The 17,837-nt window shown below is 47.8% G+C and overlaps 1 protein-coding gene across 2 annotated transcripts; it reads left to right on the forward strand.

Moving 5' to 3' along the window:
• Positions 1 to 383: 383 nt before the first annotated feature.
• On the forward strand, positions 384 to 17,167 carry myot (myotilin). 2 transcript variants are annotated; one of them, XM_068590322.1, is made up of 18 exons: positions 384 to 501; positions 3,080 to 3,128; positions 3,224 to 3,410; positions 3,486 to 3,545; positions 4,044 to 4,185; positions 4,334 to 4,357; positions 4,975 to 5,094; positions 5,186 to 5,381; positions 8,971 to 9,151; positions 9,268 to 10,217; positions 10,532 to 10,682; positions 11,292 to 11,384; positions 12,013 to 12,050; positions 12,598 to 12,736; positions 12,879 to 13,086; positions 13,562 to 13,727; positions 14,145 to 14,278; positions 15,867 to 17,167. In XM_068590322.1, the coding sequence occupies exons 2-18, from the start codon at positions 3,121 to 3,123 to the stop codon at positions 16,007 to 16,009; spliced, it is 2,940 nt and encodes a 979-aa protein (XP_068446423.1). In that variant the 5' UTR covers positions 384 to 501; positions 3,080 to 3,120; the 3' UTR covers positions 16,010 to 17,167. The 2 variants fall into 2 exon arrangements, with proteins under 2 accessions (XP_068446423.1, XP_068446431.1); XM_068590330.1 differs by lacking the exons at positions 384 to 501; positions 3,080 to 3,128; positions 3,224 to 3,410; positions 3,486 to 3,545; positions 4,044 to 4,185 and adding an exon at positions 4,229 to 4,250.
• Positions 17,168 to 17,837: the final 670 nt, after the last annotated feature.

Below are 17,837 nucleotides of genomic sequence, written 5' to 3' on the forward strand. Positions count from 1 at the left end.
TGCTTCATGAGCGCTCGCTCCTCAGCTCCTCTCAGTGTCTTCAGTTCGCGTTTAGAGAGAAAGTTTCTGTCGTTCCCTGACTCTCGTTTCCAGAGAGCATCTCATGTGTCTCCTGGAGACCCGGCGGCACCAGGAGACACATCCTGGCCTCACACTCACGGGATTAAATCTTAATCCTGTGACCCCAAGCTGCCACATCATCATCATCATCATCATCATCATGTTCATCTTCTCTGTCTCTGTTGACGCTCTTACCCCCCCCCCCCCCTTCCTCCCCACATGCCCCTGTGTGTGTGTGTGTGTGTGTTGGTGTGTAAATGTGTGTGTCAGCTCTCCTAGAGTAGGGAAGGTCTGGCGGGCCGTCACACACACAGACACACACACAGACAGACACACACAGCCTCTGGCTTTCCGCTGTGGGATTGTTCTCTCTTTCCTTTTGGATCAATACCTTTTGTTGTATTTTATTGTATCTTTGCGTGCTGAGAAAAGGCCCAACAGGTAAGCTGGAGAACATTTTGTTTAACTTTCCCCTCGTGTTGGGACTAACTGTGTGTCTGAAGTGCAGCCTGCTGAGCTGCTGCTGTTGGTGCAACACTTTGCAACACGACCATCAGACATAACGGAGTCGGAGAGTAAACATGAAGCGAAGGAAGGTTGTGTTGTGTTCGATGTTGTAACACTGCAGGTTGTTGTTACTGCAGCAAAGTGTCGGACTGAATGTAGAGAACGAGTCTGAAAGAAGAAGAAGAAGAAGAAGAAGAAGAAGAAGAAGAAGACAGCTGGAACCAAGTTATGCTGAGACGTGTGGACACATGACAGACTGACTACATATCATCTATCTCTCTATTTCTCTCTCTCTCTATACATCTATACATTTATCTATCTACATACATATCTATCATCTATATCTTTTATCTTTTATCTATATATCTATCTATGTCTTTGCTGTTTTATCCATCATCTATGTTTCTTTATCTCTCTCTCTCTGTCTTATCTCTGTCTATATCTATATCTATATCTATATATATATATATATATATATATATATATATATATATATATATATATATATATATATATATTATGTACATGTGTTACATGTGTCGTCCTCTCCGTCAATCTGTTACATCCGTTTGGAGTTTAAAGGGTAGAAGTGAGAAAAAAAGTGTGTCAGATATAAATCCAGCAGGGTGAGGCAACACGAGCCCCCCAGCCAAGAGAGTGTGTGTGTGTGTGTGGGGGGGGGGGGGGGGGGGGCGGGCGGCATGCCTGTGTGACGCTGTGTTCAGACGCTGAGCCGTGATTGGCCGACAGAGGAGGTCAGGTGACCTCGGTCCGGTCTAAATCTGTACCGCCGGCAGACGAGTTGAGCTGGGAGAATACTGGAGAGAGGAAGAGGAAGAGGAGGAAGGAGTTGCGTCAATATAATGACTTGCAATATGATGAAAAGTCTCCATAAAACAAGTTGTTTTTATCAGGATGACTTTTTATTCAGTTTCATCTGATAATAAAAACAATTTGATGAGGAAAAAACACAAAAACATCTGACAACAATATATTTTGTTGTGTTTTCAATAAGTAAAGTTTCTGTTCCCGCTGATTAAAATCCGCAATGTCACCCATTCTACACACAGTCAGTATTTACCCACCATGCATTGCAGCTTGTTTAGAGTCACTTGTGTGTATAAATATGCACGTTAGTTTCTGTGCATGGTCATCGTTGTTGCTCTGGATGCGAGGCCTCCTGTTGCTCACAGACTGATGACCTGTCAATCACAGGCTGACGACTCAGTCACCCAGCGGGCGGCTTGTTTGACTCTAACAAGGTGGATTGTGGGTAGCCGTCCTCCTCCGGTCAGTAGACCTCAGCACTGTTCATCTTCCTGCAATAATAACTTAAGCAGCTGAGAGGAAACTTCTGTAACAACTCCTCCATCTTTCATCTCCACCAGCAGACTGAACACTTGCAGGAAGTTCCCTCTGCTCAGCAGAATGTCTGTCTGTTGTGTTGTTGTTGTCGTTGTCGTGTTTCACAACGTGAACTGAAGTCCATGACGCTGTAGTCGTCTAAGCGGTCGCACACGAGTCTGCACGGAGTCCATTACAGAAGATGTTGTAACAATAACAGCTGTGAGCACACGGCCGACATAGCCGTGTGTGTCGGGAGATGTTTGTGTAACGTAGGTCTTAAATTAGAGATCGAGGCTCCAGCAGCTTCACACAGGACTCATCAGGTCAGTCAGGGACCTCAGTTCACTCCATGTGTGGACACAACAGTGTTAATAATACATAATAACAAGAATAACAAGAATAATAAGACAGATGTGGTTCAGCCGATATCTTCCACGTCTGAATTGACCGACACTTGTTGTAAGTGAGATGAATTTCATCTTAATATGTATTAGAATTCACACTTGTATGACATAAGTCCACAGCAGAGCCGCTAGCGGTTAGCTGTTAGCAGTTAGCCGCTAGCTGTGGATGCTGAGACCCACCGGGTTCTCGTGGACGTGGGCGCAGCTTCGTCTCGGGTCAGAGAGTTTAATTTAGCCTGGAAACCCGAACCTCCGCCTGCTCCTTCAGCTCCTTCTCTGGGGCCCGGGGGCCCGAGCGCCATGCAGGGGGGGGGGGGGGGGGGGGGGGTCTGCAGGGGCGGAGTGGACGGTGAGCTGCGTACTCATGCTCGCCGTGGTCACGCTGTACCTGTCTGACACGTGACCTTTGACCTCTGCGGTGAACTCGTCCTCAGGAGCCGAGACGTCAGTTGATGTAACTGGGACTGTGTGTGTGTGTGTGTGTGTGTGTGTGTGTGTGTGTGTGTGTGTGTGTGTGTGTGTGTGTGTGTGTGTGTGTGTGTGTGTGTGTGTGTGTGTGTGTACGTTTCACACACAGACTCTCTCTCTGTGGGACGAGCTGGAGGATTATTTTTAGCACTGCATTCACTTTCAGTGAACAAGTCCAGAGAAAAGGAAACTTGTCTTGTTCATATTCACCTCGTTGTTTCATATCTGTGTGTGTGTGTGTGTGTGTGTGTGTGTGTGTGTGTGTGTGTGTGTGTCTGCTTCTGTCTCTGTAGAGAGAACCACCTCCACCACTGCATCCTGGAGCGCCTGAAACATGGCTCAGTGAGTTACGCCGACACACACACACACACACACACACACACACACACACACACACACACACACACACCCTGGCTGACTCCTTTCCTGTCCTGCAGCGTCCAGACGGTGCAGAAGAAGACCAGCAGCATGTCCCTGACCATCTCCTCCTCCTCCTCCTGCTCCTCCGTCTCCTCTCGGGGCCTCCCCTCCTCCTCTTCCTCCTCCTCCTCCTCCTCTTCCTCCACCGTCTTCGCCCAGAGGCAGTCCAGCCTGGTGCAGCCGCCGTGCGGCAGCGCTCAGAGGGTAACGGCCTCCCGGCTGCACTGCGCTCACAGAGGAAACTTAAGCTCAATTTAATGTTTTATTTTATGTTTTCAGACTCAGAGTCCGTCCAGTCGGCAGCAGTCAGGGAGCGGAGCGGCCCCCGAGTTCATCAAGGTAAAACACAACGTTGTCTCCAGACCTCCTTTTCTGTGTTTGGGTCATTGTAGGAACCCCACATCAATTCCAATACTTGTGTTTATTGTATGTGTTTGTTCAGCAAAGTTCTAGGAGAAAAATGTATATCTGCAACAAAAAAATCACTTTTAAAAGATATTTTCATGGTAACTATGAACATCCAGCATGATATGAGCCAGATTCCCCAATAAGCCTCCTGGAGCATCAATAAGACACCTTTTTGGAAAGATTAGGACCTAAAGAATCAGAATATGCAACAAAAATAACAATAAAATAAAGCCTTGGCCTGAGTTTCAGTCAAAAAACTGTTCAAAAATTGGAAAAATTACATATTTTAAGCCAAAAGATTGTCTGAATGGGGCATGCTGGGACTTAAAATGGGAGCGGGAAAGGTTAAAGTTGTGCACGTGCAGCGCTAACGCGCCCCAGGCCTTTAACGTGTTATCATGCATGACGCATGGTCTTCCCCCTCTCCAGTGCCTGCGGGACGTCTCCACCCTGAAGGGCCAGCTGGTGGTGCTGGAGTGCCGGCTGAGGGGAGCTCCGCCCCTTCAGGTCACATGGGACAGAGAGGGCGAGCGAGTGCTGGACTCGGACGATTTCAGGATACTGCGCAAGAGTGAGCGCGAGTTCAGCGGCGCAAGAACCAAAAGCTTTAAGCTTTAAGCTGTTATACGATGAAAAGTAAAGCTTGGGTTTGAATCTCAGGTGATGAGGTCACTGCAGACAATACATGACTTTCCTCTCTCTCTCTTCTTGTGTTGCAGAGGCCAGCTCCGCGTCAGTGCCAGGTACAGTCCCGGTTTTTCCTAGCGGTGCTAGGTTTTTCAGAAAACAACAAAAAACTTGACCAAAAGTAAAAGAGGTGCACGAGCTGCCTGTAGACACACTGCACAACAGACACACTGTTATGAATACTAATATTCTGCTCCAGTGAGATGTTCATTGACAAAAATGCTAACCAAGTTGCTAGCTTAAATGCTAGCTTCAAAACACCATCTTGAAAAGCTTGTAAAATGGCTTAAGTCACATTGTCTTGTGACTTAGGCAACAATAAAATAGCTTAAGTCACATTGTCTTGTGACTTAGGCAACAATAAAATAGCTTAAATCACTTTGTCTTGTGACTTAGGCAACAATAAAATAGCTTAAGTCACATTGTCTTGTGACTTAGGCAACAATAAAATGGCCTAAGTCAGACTCGTGACATAGTTATAGTTACACTACAGGGTTAGAATCACATGATCTGTTCACCTGAGGATGGAGGAGGTTTTTCCCAGAGGTCCAGCATCACAAGGACATGATTTAGGATGGATCTCATGTAGAGCTGTAGTTGAGTTCATATTCTACCCTCACAGTTTGAGGTTCGCTGCTCAGAATCGCTGTCAGACTCTTGTGTTGCGCTGCAGAGGAGCTGTGCACGCTGGTGATCACCGAGGCCTTCCCGGAGGACTCGGGCCTCTTCAAGTGCGTGGCCCTCAACGCCTTCGGCTCGGCGTCCTGCTCGGCGCTGCTGGACGTCTACACTGGTGAGGGCGGAGGGGCGGAGGGGTGGAGTGGGGGAAGGGGCGGGGCTTGTTGGCGTAGCGCTGCGGTTCATTCATTCACCTCTCCACGCAGACCTGGAGGAGCAGCTGGAGGTGGAGGCCGCTTGCCGGCGGGAAGCGGCCGCCGAAACGGAGGCGGAGTTCCTGCCGGACGCTCGCCGCTTCGGAGACAGCGGCGAGGACTTCCCCTCGGAGCTGCCCGACTGCGTGACGCTGCCGCCTCCCGAGTGGCCCGACAGCGCCGAGGAAGACGTCATGCCCGTCGCAGAGTGAGTACATGTGTGTGTGTGTGCGCGGTAAGGATCGACCTTTGACCTCTGACCCTTGACCGGGAAAGTGCTTTTCTCGTCTTCTGTCCCCACAAAGCACGTTCACACATCCAGACACTGGTGGGAGGGGCTCTAGAAGTATCTCGGCACGGCTATTGGAGCACTTTTGGGGGGTTGAGTGTCTCGCCCGAGGACACGTGACAGGACTGGCAGAGCCGGGGAATAGAACTACCAACCCTCTGAACCGCTGTCCACCAAATGACGCTCAATTGTGTCAGCTTTATTATCTCTACAGGAAACACAAAGTATCATAATAGGTCATGGAAGAGGCTCATGAGTGTATTCATGTATCAATTCACTCATTCACACTCTTATGTGTTGCTACAACGTAGCGTCTATTACTTTAGGCACATGAAATGATGTCAAAACGGTTGTAGTTCTTCTTTGAATCCAGACGAGGTCGCTGTGGCATCATTCTAGAAATGAAAAAGAAGACAATTCTCTCTCTCTGTGAGGACTTCATAATAAATAGTACACTATTTTGAAGAGATTCGGCTGTTGACAGGCCTGCGATGTGAAACTACAATGAATAATACTATTTAAAACAAAGTTGGCAGCTGACGCAGAGATGCAGGAGCGATGACGCTGCTGAGCTTTTTTTTGGGGGGGGGGGGGGGGAAGGACCCAATCGGCGGGGACGCGCGGCACCCTGCGGTGCCTCTGCCTCTCGTGCGCGCGCGGGGTGTCACCTGTTTGCAACCCCAGCCTCCCGCTTCCAACCCCCGGTGTTTGGGTTCCTCTCACGCGGGAGAAAGCTCGTCTCTCCGCCGCTGACGCGCTGCACTTTAACCGGGAAAGTGTTGCAGAAGAGAAGGTAAGAAGACTCTGGAGAGAGAGAGGGGGGGAACTTGTGTTGTTGTGTGTCACCGTGTTAACCCCGCAGTGTGTCGTCGACACACACGACGGTTCACGCTTTAAACAAGCTACTTGTGTCTTTCTGGGGAAAGTCGTGAGTTTGTGTTGTCCTGCTGAAAAGGTCAAACTATGTTTAGAGCGCTTGGAAAGCGAACTTCAGGCTATTTCGGGGCTTTGTGTCATCAGTTTGTTGCGCGAGGAGGCCACAACGTATTTGTTTTTATGTCGAAATAACTTTTTGTTTTGTTTGATATCAAGCCGCAGTACAACGCACACCTGTTGGTAACTCACCGTTACACCTGCGCGTCACTGCGCTGAAACCCGACACCCGCTGTCTCCTTCATCCGGGTTCTCCAACACCGGCTCTGTTATTGCGTCGCTTCACAATGAATGTGTCACTTTCCCCCAAAAAAGCATAGTAAGAACACTGAAGGCGCGTGGTGCATTCAAGTGCAGGCGTTTAATTATAAATCAATGTCGTAAAAAAGAGCACATTAAGCGCATTAATATCACAGCGCACGTTGAAGTGATACTCAATACGAGGTCCCATTTTATCCGCTGAGCCGTGCGCGTCGCTGGCGTTTTGGTTGAAGTTCAAGCGGTGCGTGTTTTAATGGTCTTTAATGGAGCTGATCCGGGATCAGCGGCGTGGAGGCAGAATGTTCTGGCCGTGATGAGTCCAGAGCAGTGAGCTCATCCCTCATGTGAGGAGACATGGCGGCGGTGTCCTTCAGAAGCCTCCTGCCCTCACTTCACTGCAGCTGAGACCTGTGAGGTCACTTTCACCTGAGTGTCGTGTTGGAGGAAGATGAACATGATATAAACCGTGAAAACAAATAGTTTCTTTGCTTCTTTTCTCTGAGGCGTGTTTGGCTCGAGCTGGATGTTGCCCAAAACATGTCCGTAAAGTTCCAAATGATCCAATGTGATTGGTCGGTTTGTTGGAGAAATGTAGTGATATATATATATATATATATATATATATATATATATATATATATATATATATATATATATATATATATATATATATGCACACACAGTATTTGACTATCTCCTATTTGACTATCTCCTACATTTCTCCAACAACATAAAATATTGTTAAGTGAGGCGTTCAAGCCGTCGTGAGGATCCCAAATGAGTTCTAATACTTGTGTTATTTTACTTTTTTTTTCAGAATTTATTTGTGAATTTTTTTTATACCATGTTGTGATAACTATGAACATCCAGCATGATTTGATTAGTCTAAAAGGCCTTTTCGAGTTGTTTTTTCAAGATGCTTCTTCGAGGCCTAAACAACAAACCTACAGAGCTGTAAGACCGTCTTTGTAAAGAAAATGACCTAACTAGTCGGAGAAATCACAACAAAACAAAGCCTAAGCCTGTTACCGAGGATTTTAGTTTAAAAAAACTGTCGTTCGGTAAAAAAATGGAAAAGTTATAACCTTTATGCCTAAACCTGCTCGGGTTGGGGCATGCTGGGTATTACCATTTGCATAAACCTCTCCTTAAGACGTGTCACAAATCACAATGAGACAAAGCCTTGTGGTGTTTCCAAGGAGTTTCTGTCAACAAAAACTGTGTCCATCGGTTAAAAAAATGTAAAATGCCCAAACACCGTCGGTTCGTGGCATGCTGGGTATTAACGTTTGCATAAATCACCGCTTAATATAGTTAAAGAAAGAGGTTTCTTTGTTAAACAATCATAAGAACGTGGATATAATGACTACGTTGTTAAAGGGAAAGACGAGAACACTCAGGTGAGTTCAGGAGATACTTGACGTCATAATAACAAGGAAACTTTGACATATTTTAATATTACGAGATCCATTTAATATCCAGGAGAATGGATGTAAATCCACCTGGTTTGGCTGAGTTGATGGTAATACCTTCCTGCTGTTTATTTGTATAACCTTGTTGGCTACGGTTGTGTTAAAAGCCTCATCGCAGTGAAAATGATCGTCATCAATCTGAAATTACGTATTTTCAGAATCCAGCAGATACTTTAATAAAAAAAAATTAAAAAAGGGACTATTTGTTTTCCAGCATTCACGTTGTTGTCCCTCCTGTTCTGTTCTCACCGGTCACACAGAGGACTTAGCACAGCTTAGCATTCTCCTACCCACAATGCCTTGTGTGTGTGTGTCTGTGTGTGTCTGTGTGTGTGAGAGATATTTAGTATGCTGATGGTATACAGTATGTGTATTTGCGTTTAGTATGATTAAGTGGCCAAAGCTATATTGGTCTCGGAATTCTGACACCAGCTGGCAGGTGCAGACGCTCCACTGGTGACCCAATCCTTTTAACACACACACACACACACACACACACACACACTCACACTCACACACTCAGTCCCCCACTCTGGCATAAGAGATCACATGACCCCAGACTTGCTTTTATTTGTTTTTACCTTGTAAACTGCCTTTGAGTACCTTTTTTTTTTTTAAAGCTATACAAACACAATTATTATTATAGGAGCAGTAAAACACAACGTGGTGAACACTGTGACTGTAAGATCATGTGATACACACCTGTACATCACATAAGCACATAGGAATAGATCTTATTGATGTGGTTTTGGCTTCGTGGTTTTACCTCAAACATCTCTCACATCAGATCTCTCTGCTCGCCGCTTGCTCACCTTCATGTCCGCCATTTTTTATTTTGTCAGTTTTCCAGAGCCTCAGCCAGCCGACGACTCCGAGGAGGAGCGAGGGGGCCAAAGGCCTTCAGGGGTCGCCGTCGAAGGAGCCTATACGCCCAGCCCTCCACCTCCACCCTCACCTCCACCACCTCCACCTCAAGTCGAGGAGGCGCCCAAGCTGTTCACCCCAACCAAGATCAGCTTCACTGTGAGAACTTTCCCCACACAAAGTCGTGTGTGTGAAGAACCGTGAAGAAAATGGCACAATTGCAAACTTTCATTCACTTTTTTTGCGTAACCGAGTGCGTCTTCTCTCCCTCCCAGTCCTCCCAGTCAGCAGGCGGCAACAGCATGAACCTGTCGGACCTGCCCAGCTTCACTCCCAGCGTCTTCCCGCCCAGCGCCTTCAACTATGAGCGTCCGCGGCACTTCATCCAGTCGCAGCCGGCCTTCCAGGCGCCGAGCTACGACAGCGTCCTGAAAGAGTCCCAGGAGCACCAGAACGGCGCCCTGCGGGACCCCGCCGCCGCCGGCGACGACGCGGAGACGCAGCAGAGTCGAGCCAAGATGGCGGCGGCGGCGGGGGCGTCGGCGCAAAGTCAGTCCTTTTCTCAGACTCGGTCGGTGTCCAGATCCTTGTCCCAGACGCAGAACCAGAACCAGACGCAGTTTCAGTCGCTAAGCCTCAGTCAGAGCAAGACCCAGTCTGTCACCCAGACCCAGACTCAAACCCAGTCCCAGGTCCAGAACCAGGTCCAGGTCCAGTCCCACGCCAACGGCACGGTCAAGCCCTCCCCCTCCCCTTCAGGTCTCGGCTCTCCCATTTCCGCCCCGGCCTCCTCCTCCAACTCCTCCTCCTCTGCCGCCGCCGCCGCTCCCCTCCCCTCCCCCACTGCTCCTCCCGCCGCGGCCTCCCTCCCCCGCACCACCATGCGCTCCACCATCACCCTCACCCCCAGCGTCCCCAGCGCCTCGGGCCTCGGCAGCGCCACCCTGCCGGCCAACCAGGACTCCATGTCGGCCCCCGCCGCCTTCCTCTGCTCCGTGCTGCCCTCGCCGTCCGCCTTCTCCCCTTTCTCCTCCGGCTCCCACCTCCCCCGCCTCTCCCCATCCTCCTCCTCCCCCCGCTCCCCGCCCTCGCCCTTGAGCCCTCTCCTCCCCCGGCAGCCTCCCACGGCGTCTCCGTCCCGGCAGCCCGACTCTCCCGACGGTCCGAGCCGAGTGGCGCCCGCCGTCGTGTCTCTGCCCGCCGGCTACAAGGGAGCGCCGAGCATGTGAGTCCAAACACGCGGCGATGTGTTTTTTAACTCACTTTTTATTGAAGTTTGCGACAACATATTTTCAGACGGTCCCATTCTTTGTCACGTTTTCAGTTGTACGTCTTGGTACGCATGATAATCAGGAACAACACGCAGAAAGAACAACGCTGCTGTTTCCGTTTATTTTAGTTTCTGCATTAAATGCATTGAACAGCATCGATCAGTAGAACGTTCATGCTTTCTTCCACAAATGAACCTGTGCCGGCTGTTCTTTACCGGCTGTTCCTCCCTCCTCTTCATCTTCCTCCCTCCTCTTCATCTCCCCTCAGCCCTCCCAAGCCCGTCCTGAAGAAGGCCGTCGCTCCTCGGCCGTCTTCCTCTCGCTCCACAGACGAAGACATCCAGGGATCCAAAGACGCTCTGATCCACGACCTGGAGCTGAAGCTGCGCTCCAAGGAGGCCAGGAGGAGGAACAGCCAGGTGTGTGTGTGTGTGTGCGTGTGCGTGTGCGTGTGCGTGTGTGTGTGTGTGTGTGTGTGTGTCCTGCAAACTGCATCAGAAGTACTTTTGTCTCTCATTCATTTGTGTCATTGAAGGTTTACTGTATGCTTTGAATCCTCATTGTTAGTTTAAATACGACATTTTTTCACTTTTTACTGTTTACAGATTTCACACAATGTTTGCTCATGGAAATTTGGTTAAAAGTCATGGAAATGTGGTTAAAAGTTATGGAAATGTGGTTAAAAGTTATGGAAATGTGGTTAAAAGTCATGTAAAAGTGGTTAAAAGTCATGAAAATGTGGTTAAAAGTTATGGAAATGTGGTTAAAAGTCATGTAAAAGTGGTTAAAAGTCATGTAAAAGTGGTTAAAAGTCATGTAAAAGTGGTTAAAAGTCATGGAAATTTGGTTAAAAGTTATGGAAATACGGTTAAAAATTATGGAAATTTGGTTAAAAGTTGTGGAAATACAGTTAAAAATTATGGACATTTGGTTTAAAGTCATGTAAACCCTCTGGTCACAATGTGTGTGTGTGGTTCTCCACACGCGTGATGAAAGCCACACTAACAGTTTCGTCCTCACTCTAACAGAAGCTCTCCTATGAGGAGCGCATGGCGCGCCGGCTGCTCGGTCCAGACAACGCCGGCTACCAGGACGCCGCCTCGGACGCACAACTGGACCAGGTACACAACCACGACCACTGCAGGAGCCCTCCCGTGTGTGTGTGTACTGATGTGTGTGTACTGGTGTGTGTGTGTTTGGCTCCGGGCCAAAGCCCATTAGCCTTCAAGTGAAGAACAAACTTCATTCCAGTCACTCGGGTTTGAATGGAGGCTCCCCATCAGGGTGTGTGTGTGTGTGTGTGTGTGTGTGTGTGTGTGTGTGTGTGTGTGTGTGTGTGTGTGTGTGTGTGTGTGTGTGTGTGTGTGTGTGTGTGTGTGTGTGTGTGTGTGTGTGTGTGGGATTGTCAGAAAAGCCTCTCATCGCTCACAGGGCTTTGCACCATCTATTCTCTCTCTTGCATACACAACCAAAACACGTGCATGTTCACATACACACACAACACGTGCATGTACATATACACACACACACACACACACACACACACACATTTGTCAGAGGCTATTTTTTGCCTGCTTTCTGAGAACGAGCCCCTTTCACTGGTGACAACAGGACTATTGTGTCAGAACACAGATACACACACACACGCAGACACACACGCACACACACACACACACAGCATTTTGTCAATCTTGTGGTACTTCCCTCCTGTCATGACCTCTGCTCATGCGAGTGTGTTTTCTGTTGCAGCCCGAGTCACCAGAGGGACGACACACAGGAGGACTCTGGTAAATAAATAAATAAACAAACAAATAAATAAACATCATCATGTCGTAACGTTTGAGTTCAGAAGCTTTAAAGAGAGATTTCATATTTCTTAGCCTCCATTTCCAACTTTCTTAAAGCTGGAGAAACCGTCTCAAAGTGAACTGGATCCGCTCGTTCCACCAAGAAGAAACCAGATTTAAAGGGACAGCGCACCCCAAAATATAAAAAAACATATTTCCCCTCCTACCAGAGAGAACTGGCGCTTTAAAGCAAACTAGAGGATTAAATGTGTGTTTGTTTTGCACTGAAGAAGAAACCGCCGGTTGAAATACAACACGAGTGTGAAATGAGTCATTTTTGCATCTTTACACCATCGTCATGGCCGCCTGTGTGTACATAATCTCCACATTGTGTTGCGCTATAAATATCTCTAGTCGACCGTCAGGAGGGATAAAAATGTCTCGAGTCCCTCCGTCAGTATCCATGCAGTCAAAGGGCAGACGACACACACACTCTTCAGCCATTGAAAGGGAGCTAACGGTGAGGTGTTTTGTCTGCTCCCTGCAGGGGGCGCCGCCACACGGGGACGGACGAGAGGGGAAACGAGGGCTCCGCCATCCAGGAGAAGTGCTACGCTCCTCGCTTCCTGCAGACCTCTCCGGACCTCACCGTGGAGGAGGGCCGCTTCTGCAGGATCGACTTCAAGGTGAACGTCTTGACGCGTCTTCGGGGGACTTCCCCTCGCGCAGCTAACGCCAAAAAAAGAAAACGTTAGCAAAAACGTTAGCAAAAACGTTAGCAATAACGTTAGCAATAACGTTAGCAATAACGTTGCGCTCTCGTTGCAGGTGGGAGGCCTCCCTACGCCGGACGTGTGCTGGTACCTGGACGGCAAAGCCATCCGGCCGGACGACTTCCACAAGATGCTGGTGTGTGAAAAGGGGCTGCACTCGTTCCTCATCGAGATCGTCACGGTGCACCACGCCGGCGTCTACGAGTGCGTGGCCAGGAACCGAGCCGGGGAGAGCCGGTTCAGCATGAAGCTGGACGTGTTGGGTGAGAAATGCGTTTTTCTGCGTGGAAGCTAACGCTGCGTTCACAGCAAAAGCGTTGCGAATGCTAATGGTACTGATAGATAGGGGATCAATGGAGTTTCTCTCTCTCTCTAAGGGAAATTCTGGATCCAAATGCTACTGCTAATGTTACTGTGCAAGACTAGATGCTACTGCGAATGCTACTGCACTCAAGTGCCAGATGAGATGCTAATGCTAATGCTAAATGCTACTGCTCAGCGTCAAATTTTTTAGCAGACTTAGAAAATTTCAATTTTCGCAAATTCGCGTTGAACGCCCGACGGACAAATTAGCTTTTTTTTCGTGACCGATCGCGTCTGTGCGTTGACTTCTACTCGCCAAATTCTTAACGCTTTTGCTGTGAACGCAGCGTAATAACAATTGGTCGATTCCGTCGATGCCGGAGGTCCTCGGTAGCGTTCAGGTCATGTGACCCTTCGTCCCTCCTCCGTCTGCAGCCCAGGAGGCGCTGCGTCCTCCCACCTTCGTCCAGAAGATGTGCAACTCCAGAGCTCTGGAGGGCGACACCGTCCGGCTGGAGTGCAAAGTGGACGCGTCGCCGCCTCCACAGCTCTTCTGGAAGAAAGACAAAGACATGCTGCGCATCGACCCCAACAGAATGAGGTACTTCATCGTCCCCAAAACACACCATGCTAACGTAGCGGTTAGCTAGTGGAAGCAGCTGAAGAGCTATTTCCTCCCGGTGGAAACCAAAACAGAGTGAACGTTAGATCAGAGTATCTACTTCTGAAGTCAGTGTTCACAACTTGTTTCTGCTGCCTACTAGTGGCCAAACGCTGCCAGCTGTTAGTTTACAGATAGAATAAATATGTCTGCCATGAACAAAGAACCGTATGAAAGGTTGCCGATGTGCACAGTGAGACTGAACATATATTTAAATATCTAACAGGACGCCGTTTATCTCGGTCCTGCTGGACAACCTGACACTAATTCATACGTCAAAGTGTGCGTTTGTTCCTGCGTCGGTACTCTTATCTGCCGGTGTTTTTGTGCTGAAGCGGACGTTGTGCTTCCTCTCAGTCTGTATCAGGACGGCTCGGGCCGGCAGTGTCTGCTGCTGGAGCGGCTCATGAAGTCCGACGCCGGCTGGTACACGCTGTCCGCCATCAACGAGGCCGGCATGTCCACGTGCAACGCCCGGCTGGACGTCGGCAGTAAGTGAACTGTCCGTGTGTGTGTGTGTGTGTGTGTGTGTGTGTGTGTGTGTGTGTGTGTGTGTGTGTGTGTGTGTGTGTGTGTGTTCAGCTATCTATGCACATGCAAATCCCCTGTCGAGGGCCCATCTCGGCTATCTGGTCGCCATAGGAGCGCAGCGCTGTGAGGTCACACAGCATATGCAGGACGGAGGAAGTGCAGCGCGGATATTGTGTTGCTGCTCGGTCACATGACACGACGCCTCCTGCCATCTGCTGTGTGGAGACGGGCCGACAACACAAAGGGCCCCGAGCTGGACTGTGCACCTCTGTAGTTTGTGTGACGATAACAATCGAGAACTCCTGCGCAGACACACAACTCAAAACTAGTGGAAACAATGGCGGCCATTTTGTTTGGATGTGATGGAGACACACACACACACACACACACACACACACACAGGATGATTAGCTTTGGGAATACCTCCAAAAGATCCCATTGATCTGTTCGTAGTTGGTGAATATTTGCTAAAAAGGCTCAAGTCCCTTTGTCAGTATCCATGCTGTCAATAGCAGATGACACACACACCACACACACACACACACACAAACTGTTTGAGGTTGGTGAGTATTTGCTGGAAGAGAGGACTTTAAAAGGCTTTTTAAAATCATTTTAAGATGCCTGTTTTGTCTTGTTCTGTGTAATATTTCTGAGTATTTGTACATTATGAATCTTTGATGAATCGTAGTACATTTGGCCCGACGGTTTAACTACGAGTCGCTCCAGAAGACTTGAGCCCACGTCCCTCCTCCCGCGTGGGGGGTCGTGATCCTCTCTAACGGACGCTGGCTCCATATCTGGCCCCGAGCCGAGAGGACCAGAGGAGTTATTTTCAGACGGCCGGCACGACAAGAATGACGAGCCGGTTTCCCACCGAGGAGAGAGAGTGACGTGTTGTTCCTTCAGGGATCTTATAGCTCATGAAACACCTGGAGAAGTCCTGTGAATGTGTTATTCATGTGTTCACGACGTTCATTTAGTTTAAATAATGAATCTGCTTTTAAAAGAAAGAGGCTCAAAATATCAGCAGCATACATACAGGCATCTATATAAATGTTTATTCTTTTAATCAAACTATTGTCTCATTCATTTGAGTCATTTAAGGTTCACTGTATGCTTTGAATCCTCATTGTTAGTTTAAATACTACATTTTATCACTTTTTACTGTTTACACACACATTTCACACCATGTTTGCTCATGGACATTTGGTTAAAAGTCATGGAAATCCTCTGGTCAACACGTGTATGAACCCTGTTCCTTCTTATTCAGGTCAGAAAACCAGTTGTGTGTTTCAGTAAATTCCTAAATTTAAACCTTTTGATCTTTTCACCTCAAATTTTTTCTAAACGTAAAACCATAATTTAACGGATCACAAAATTACATAATGCTTTGTAAGTAAATAACACAACAAGCATGTCGTACTGGAACTACAAATACAACATAGCAGCGGTCACGTGTGTGTGCTTTGTTGTGTGTGTGTGTGTGTGTGTGTGTGTGTGTGTTGCTCCATTTAAACTGGCCCCTCCCCCTTCTTCTCCTCCCTGCAGCTCGCACGGCTCCGCCCATGAAGACGGCTCCTCCCGGCTCCAAGACGCTGAAGCTGCTGTCATCTCTGAGCCACGTGCCCTCGCTGCCGGCGGGGCAGCCGGCCCGTCACACCGCCCCGCTGTACGAGAGCGAGGAGCTGTAGAGGCCCCGCCTCCTCGCCGACAAACCCCCCACCAACCTACCCGGTCACGACCTCACGTCACGACGGCGGGAAGCCGGAACCGCCTCCGTTCTAATCCCACTTTTATTTCTGGGGTTCAGACCGTTAGCGTAGCGTAGCGCGACGCAGAGCTCCTCTGGAGGCCGGCGGCGCCGTCGGTTTCTGTTTCTGTCCTGAACGCTCGACACTTTCACTTTGTTTATTTTCAACACTGCGGCTCTCTTGTGAAACTCCGATAACGCTGTTTTGATCCTTTTCCCCCCTTCGTTGTAAAAAGTTTAAATTTGGCAACTTTAAGTAGCTTCCCGCCTTCCCCCGCACAAATGTTCCCACAGCCGCGTGAAGTTTAAAATAAGGCCCTAAAGCTCCATCTGCTGCCGCTTGTCCCCTCAGTGTGTTTGCTGCTCCGGGTCCAGAGGATGTATTTATAGACCTGGATCCAGTGTGGCTCAGAATCGCAACGCTAAAAAAACTTCCCGAGCGTAGAAACCCAACCAGGTGATTTTCGGGCCGGCGACTGAGCTCCGTCGCGGCTACGCTTTGGATCAATCAAGTTTTGTTTTTTTTAAACTGCTCCCCACATTGCAACCGTTAGTGAGCAGAAGTGTTTCTAGTTCAGATTTAATCTACAGGACCTGTAATCGAAGAACCGAGTCCCAACAATTCAACGAAAATAACGTTAGCATTTTGTGTCCAGCGCTAACTCCCGCTGCGCTTTAACCCTCCGCACGCTGGTTCGCCTCATGCAGTCCGACGTGTGCTTTTTTTTAAAAAACTCTGTTTCTGATACTCGGCGTCCGAGAATGAACTCCTCCTCTCTTATTCAGACACACAAGACTAAAGCAAACGCTCTGGATAAGCCTTAAAGAAGCTCGGTTAGCGTTAGCTCGCCTTGAGAGCTAATGCTAACTTGTGGTTGTTGTTGCCGTCAGCCCCTTTTGAGGTCAAAAGATTCATGTTGAAGCACTTCTTCAGTCCTGAGCGAACAGACGAGTTTTAGTGACGGCCTCTTTTGTTCTGTAGCCATTTTTAACTGCAGTGTGTGCGTGTGTGTGTGTGTGTGTGTTCTCTCCAAGTATTGTTTGTTGTGTACGTTCTACATATCACTGGATGAATGAGGAATAAAGTCATGTGACCCTGGCTTCGTGTTTGTCTTCTCTTCTGCCACCAGAGGGCGCTGCAGCTCCGTTCACTTGTTTTGTGTTTTAAACTCTACTGTTTTTAATTTTTACTTAAGTGACTCAAGGAAAAGTATACTATTGATACTTTTTATTCATTTTTACAACAGAGTGACTTCATAAACATACTATAACTCTTTAATTATGCATGTAAATATAAGACGTTGACATGTTTTTAATAGTAAACTAAATTTTGACAGACGATAATATGCATTTTTTTGACAAATTAATTTTTTGATTACATTTTAACTACAGAAGGAAGTTTGGTATAACATCTAGTCATAGAAATAGTATATATAATTTTTATGATACAGAATTTAGACTTACCTTTTTAATTATTTGTCAAATGTATAATTTGACAAATTATGCAATTAATCTTTTACAACGTGTAATATAAAATGACTGTGCACATGATATATTTACTGATTACAAAATGTAAAGACATTTTATGACTGAAGGTCAGTGCGTCATCCAAAATACATGACTTTAAATTTCTATTATATTTCATGACATTGGTCGTTATATTACACACTATATACTGTATACTATGACTGATTATTGTAATATTTCACACACTCCACACTTTGACATCATCTCAACACAGGAACGTCCTCCAGACTGAAGAAGGAACG

The sequence above is a fragment of the Clinocottus analis genome, unplaced genomic scaffold, assembly GCF_023055335.1.
Source record: "Clinocottus analis isolate CAN_PGR_092001 unplaced genomic scaffold, fCliAna1.0.p SCAF_10, whole genome shotgun sequence".
Taxonomy (NCBI): Eukaryota; Metazoa; Chordata; class Actinopteri; order Perciformes; family Cottidae; genus Clinocottus; species Clinocottus analis.

Bases quoted from the DNA above. Each gene is read 5' to 3' on its own strand.
- myot (XM_068590322.1), top strand. The intron at 5,095-5,185 runs GTGAGGGCGGAG...CTCTCCACGCAG, and splicing joins GCTGCTGGACGTCTACACTG to ACCTGGAGGAGCAGCTGGAG. The intron at 14,279-15,866 runs GTAAGTGAACTG...TCCTCCCTGCAG, and splicing joins CGCCCGGCTGGACGTCGGCA to CTCGCACGGCTCCGCCCATG.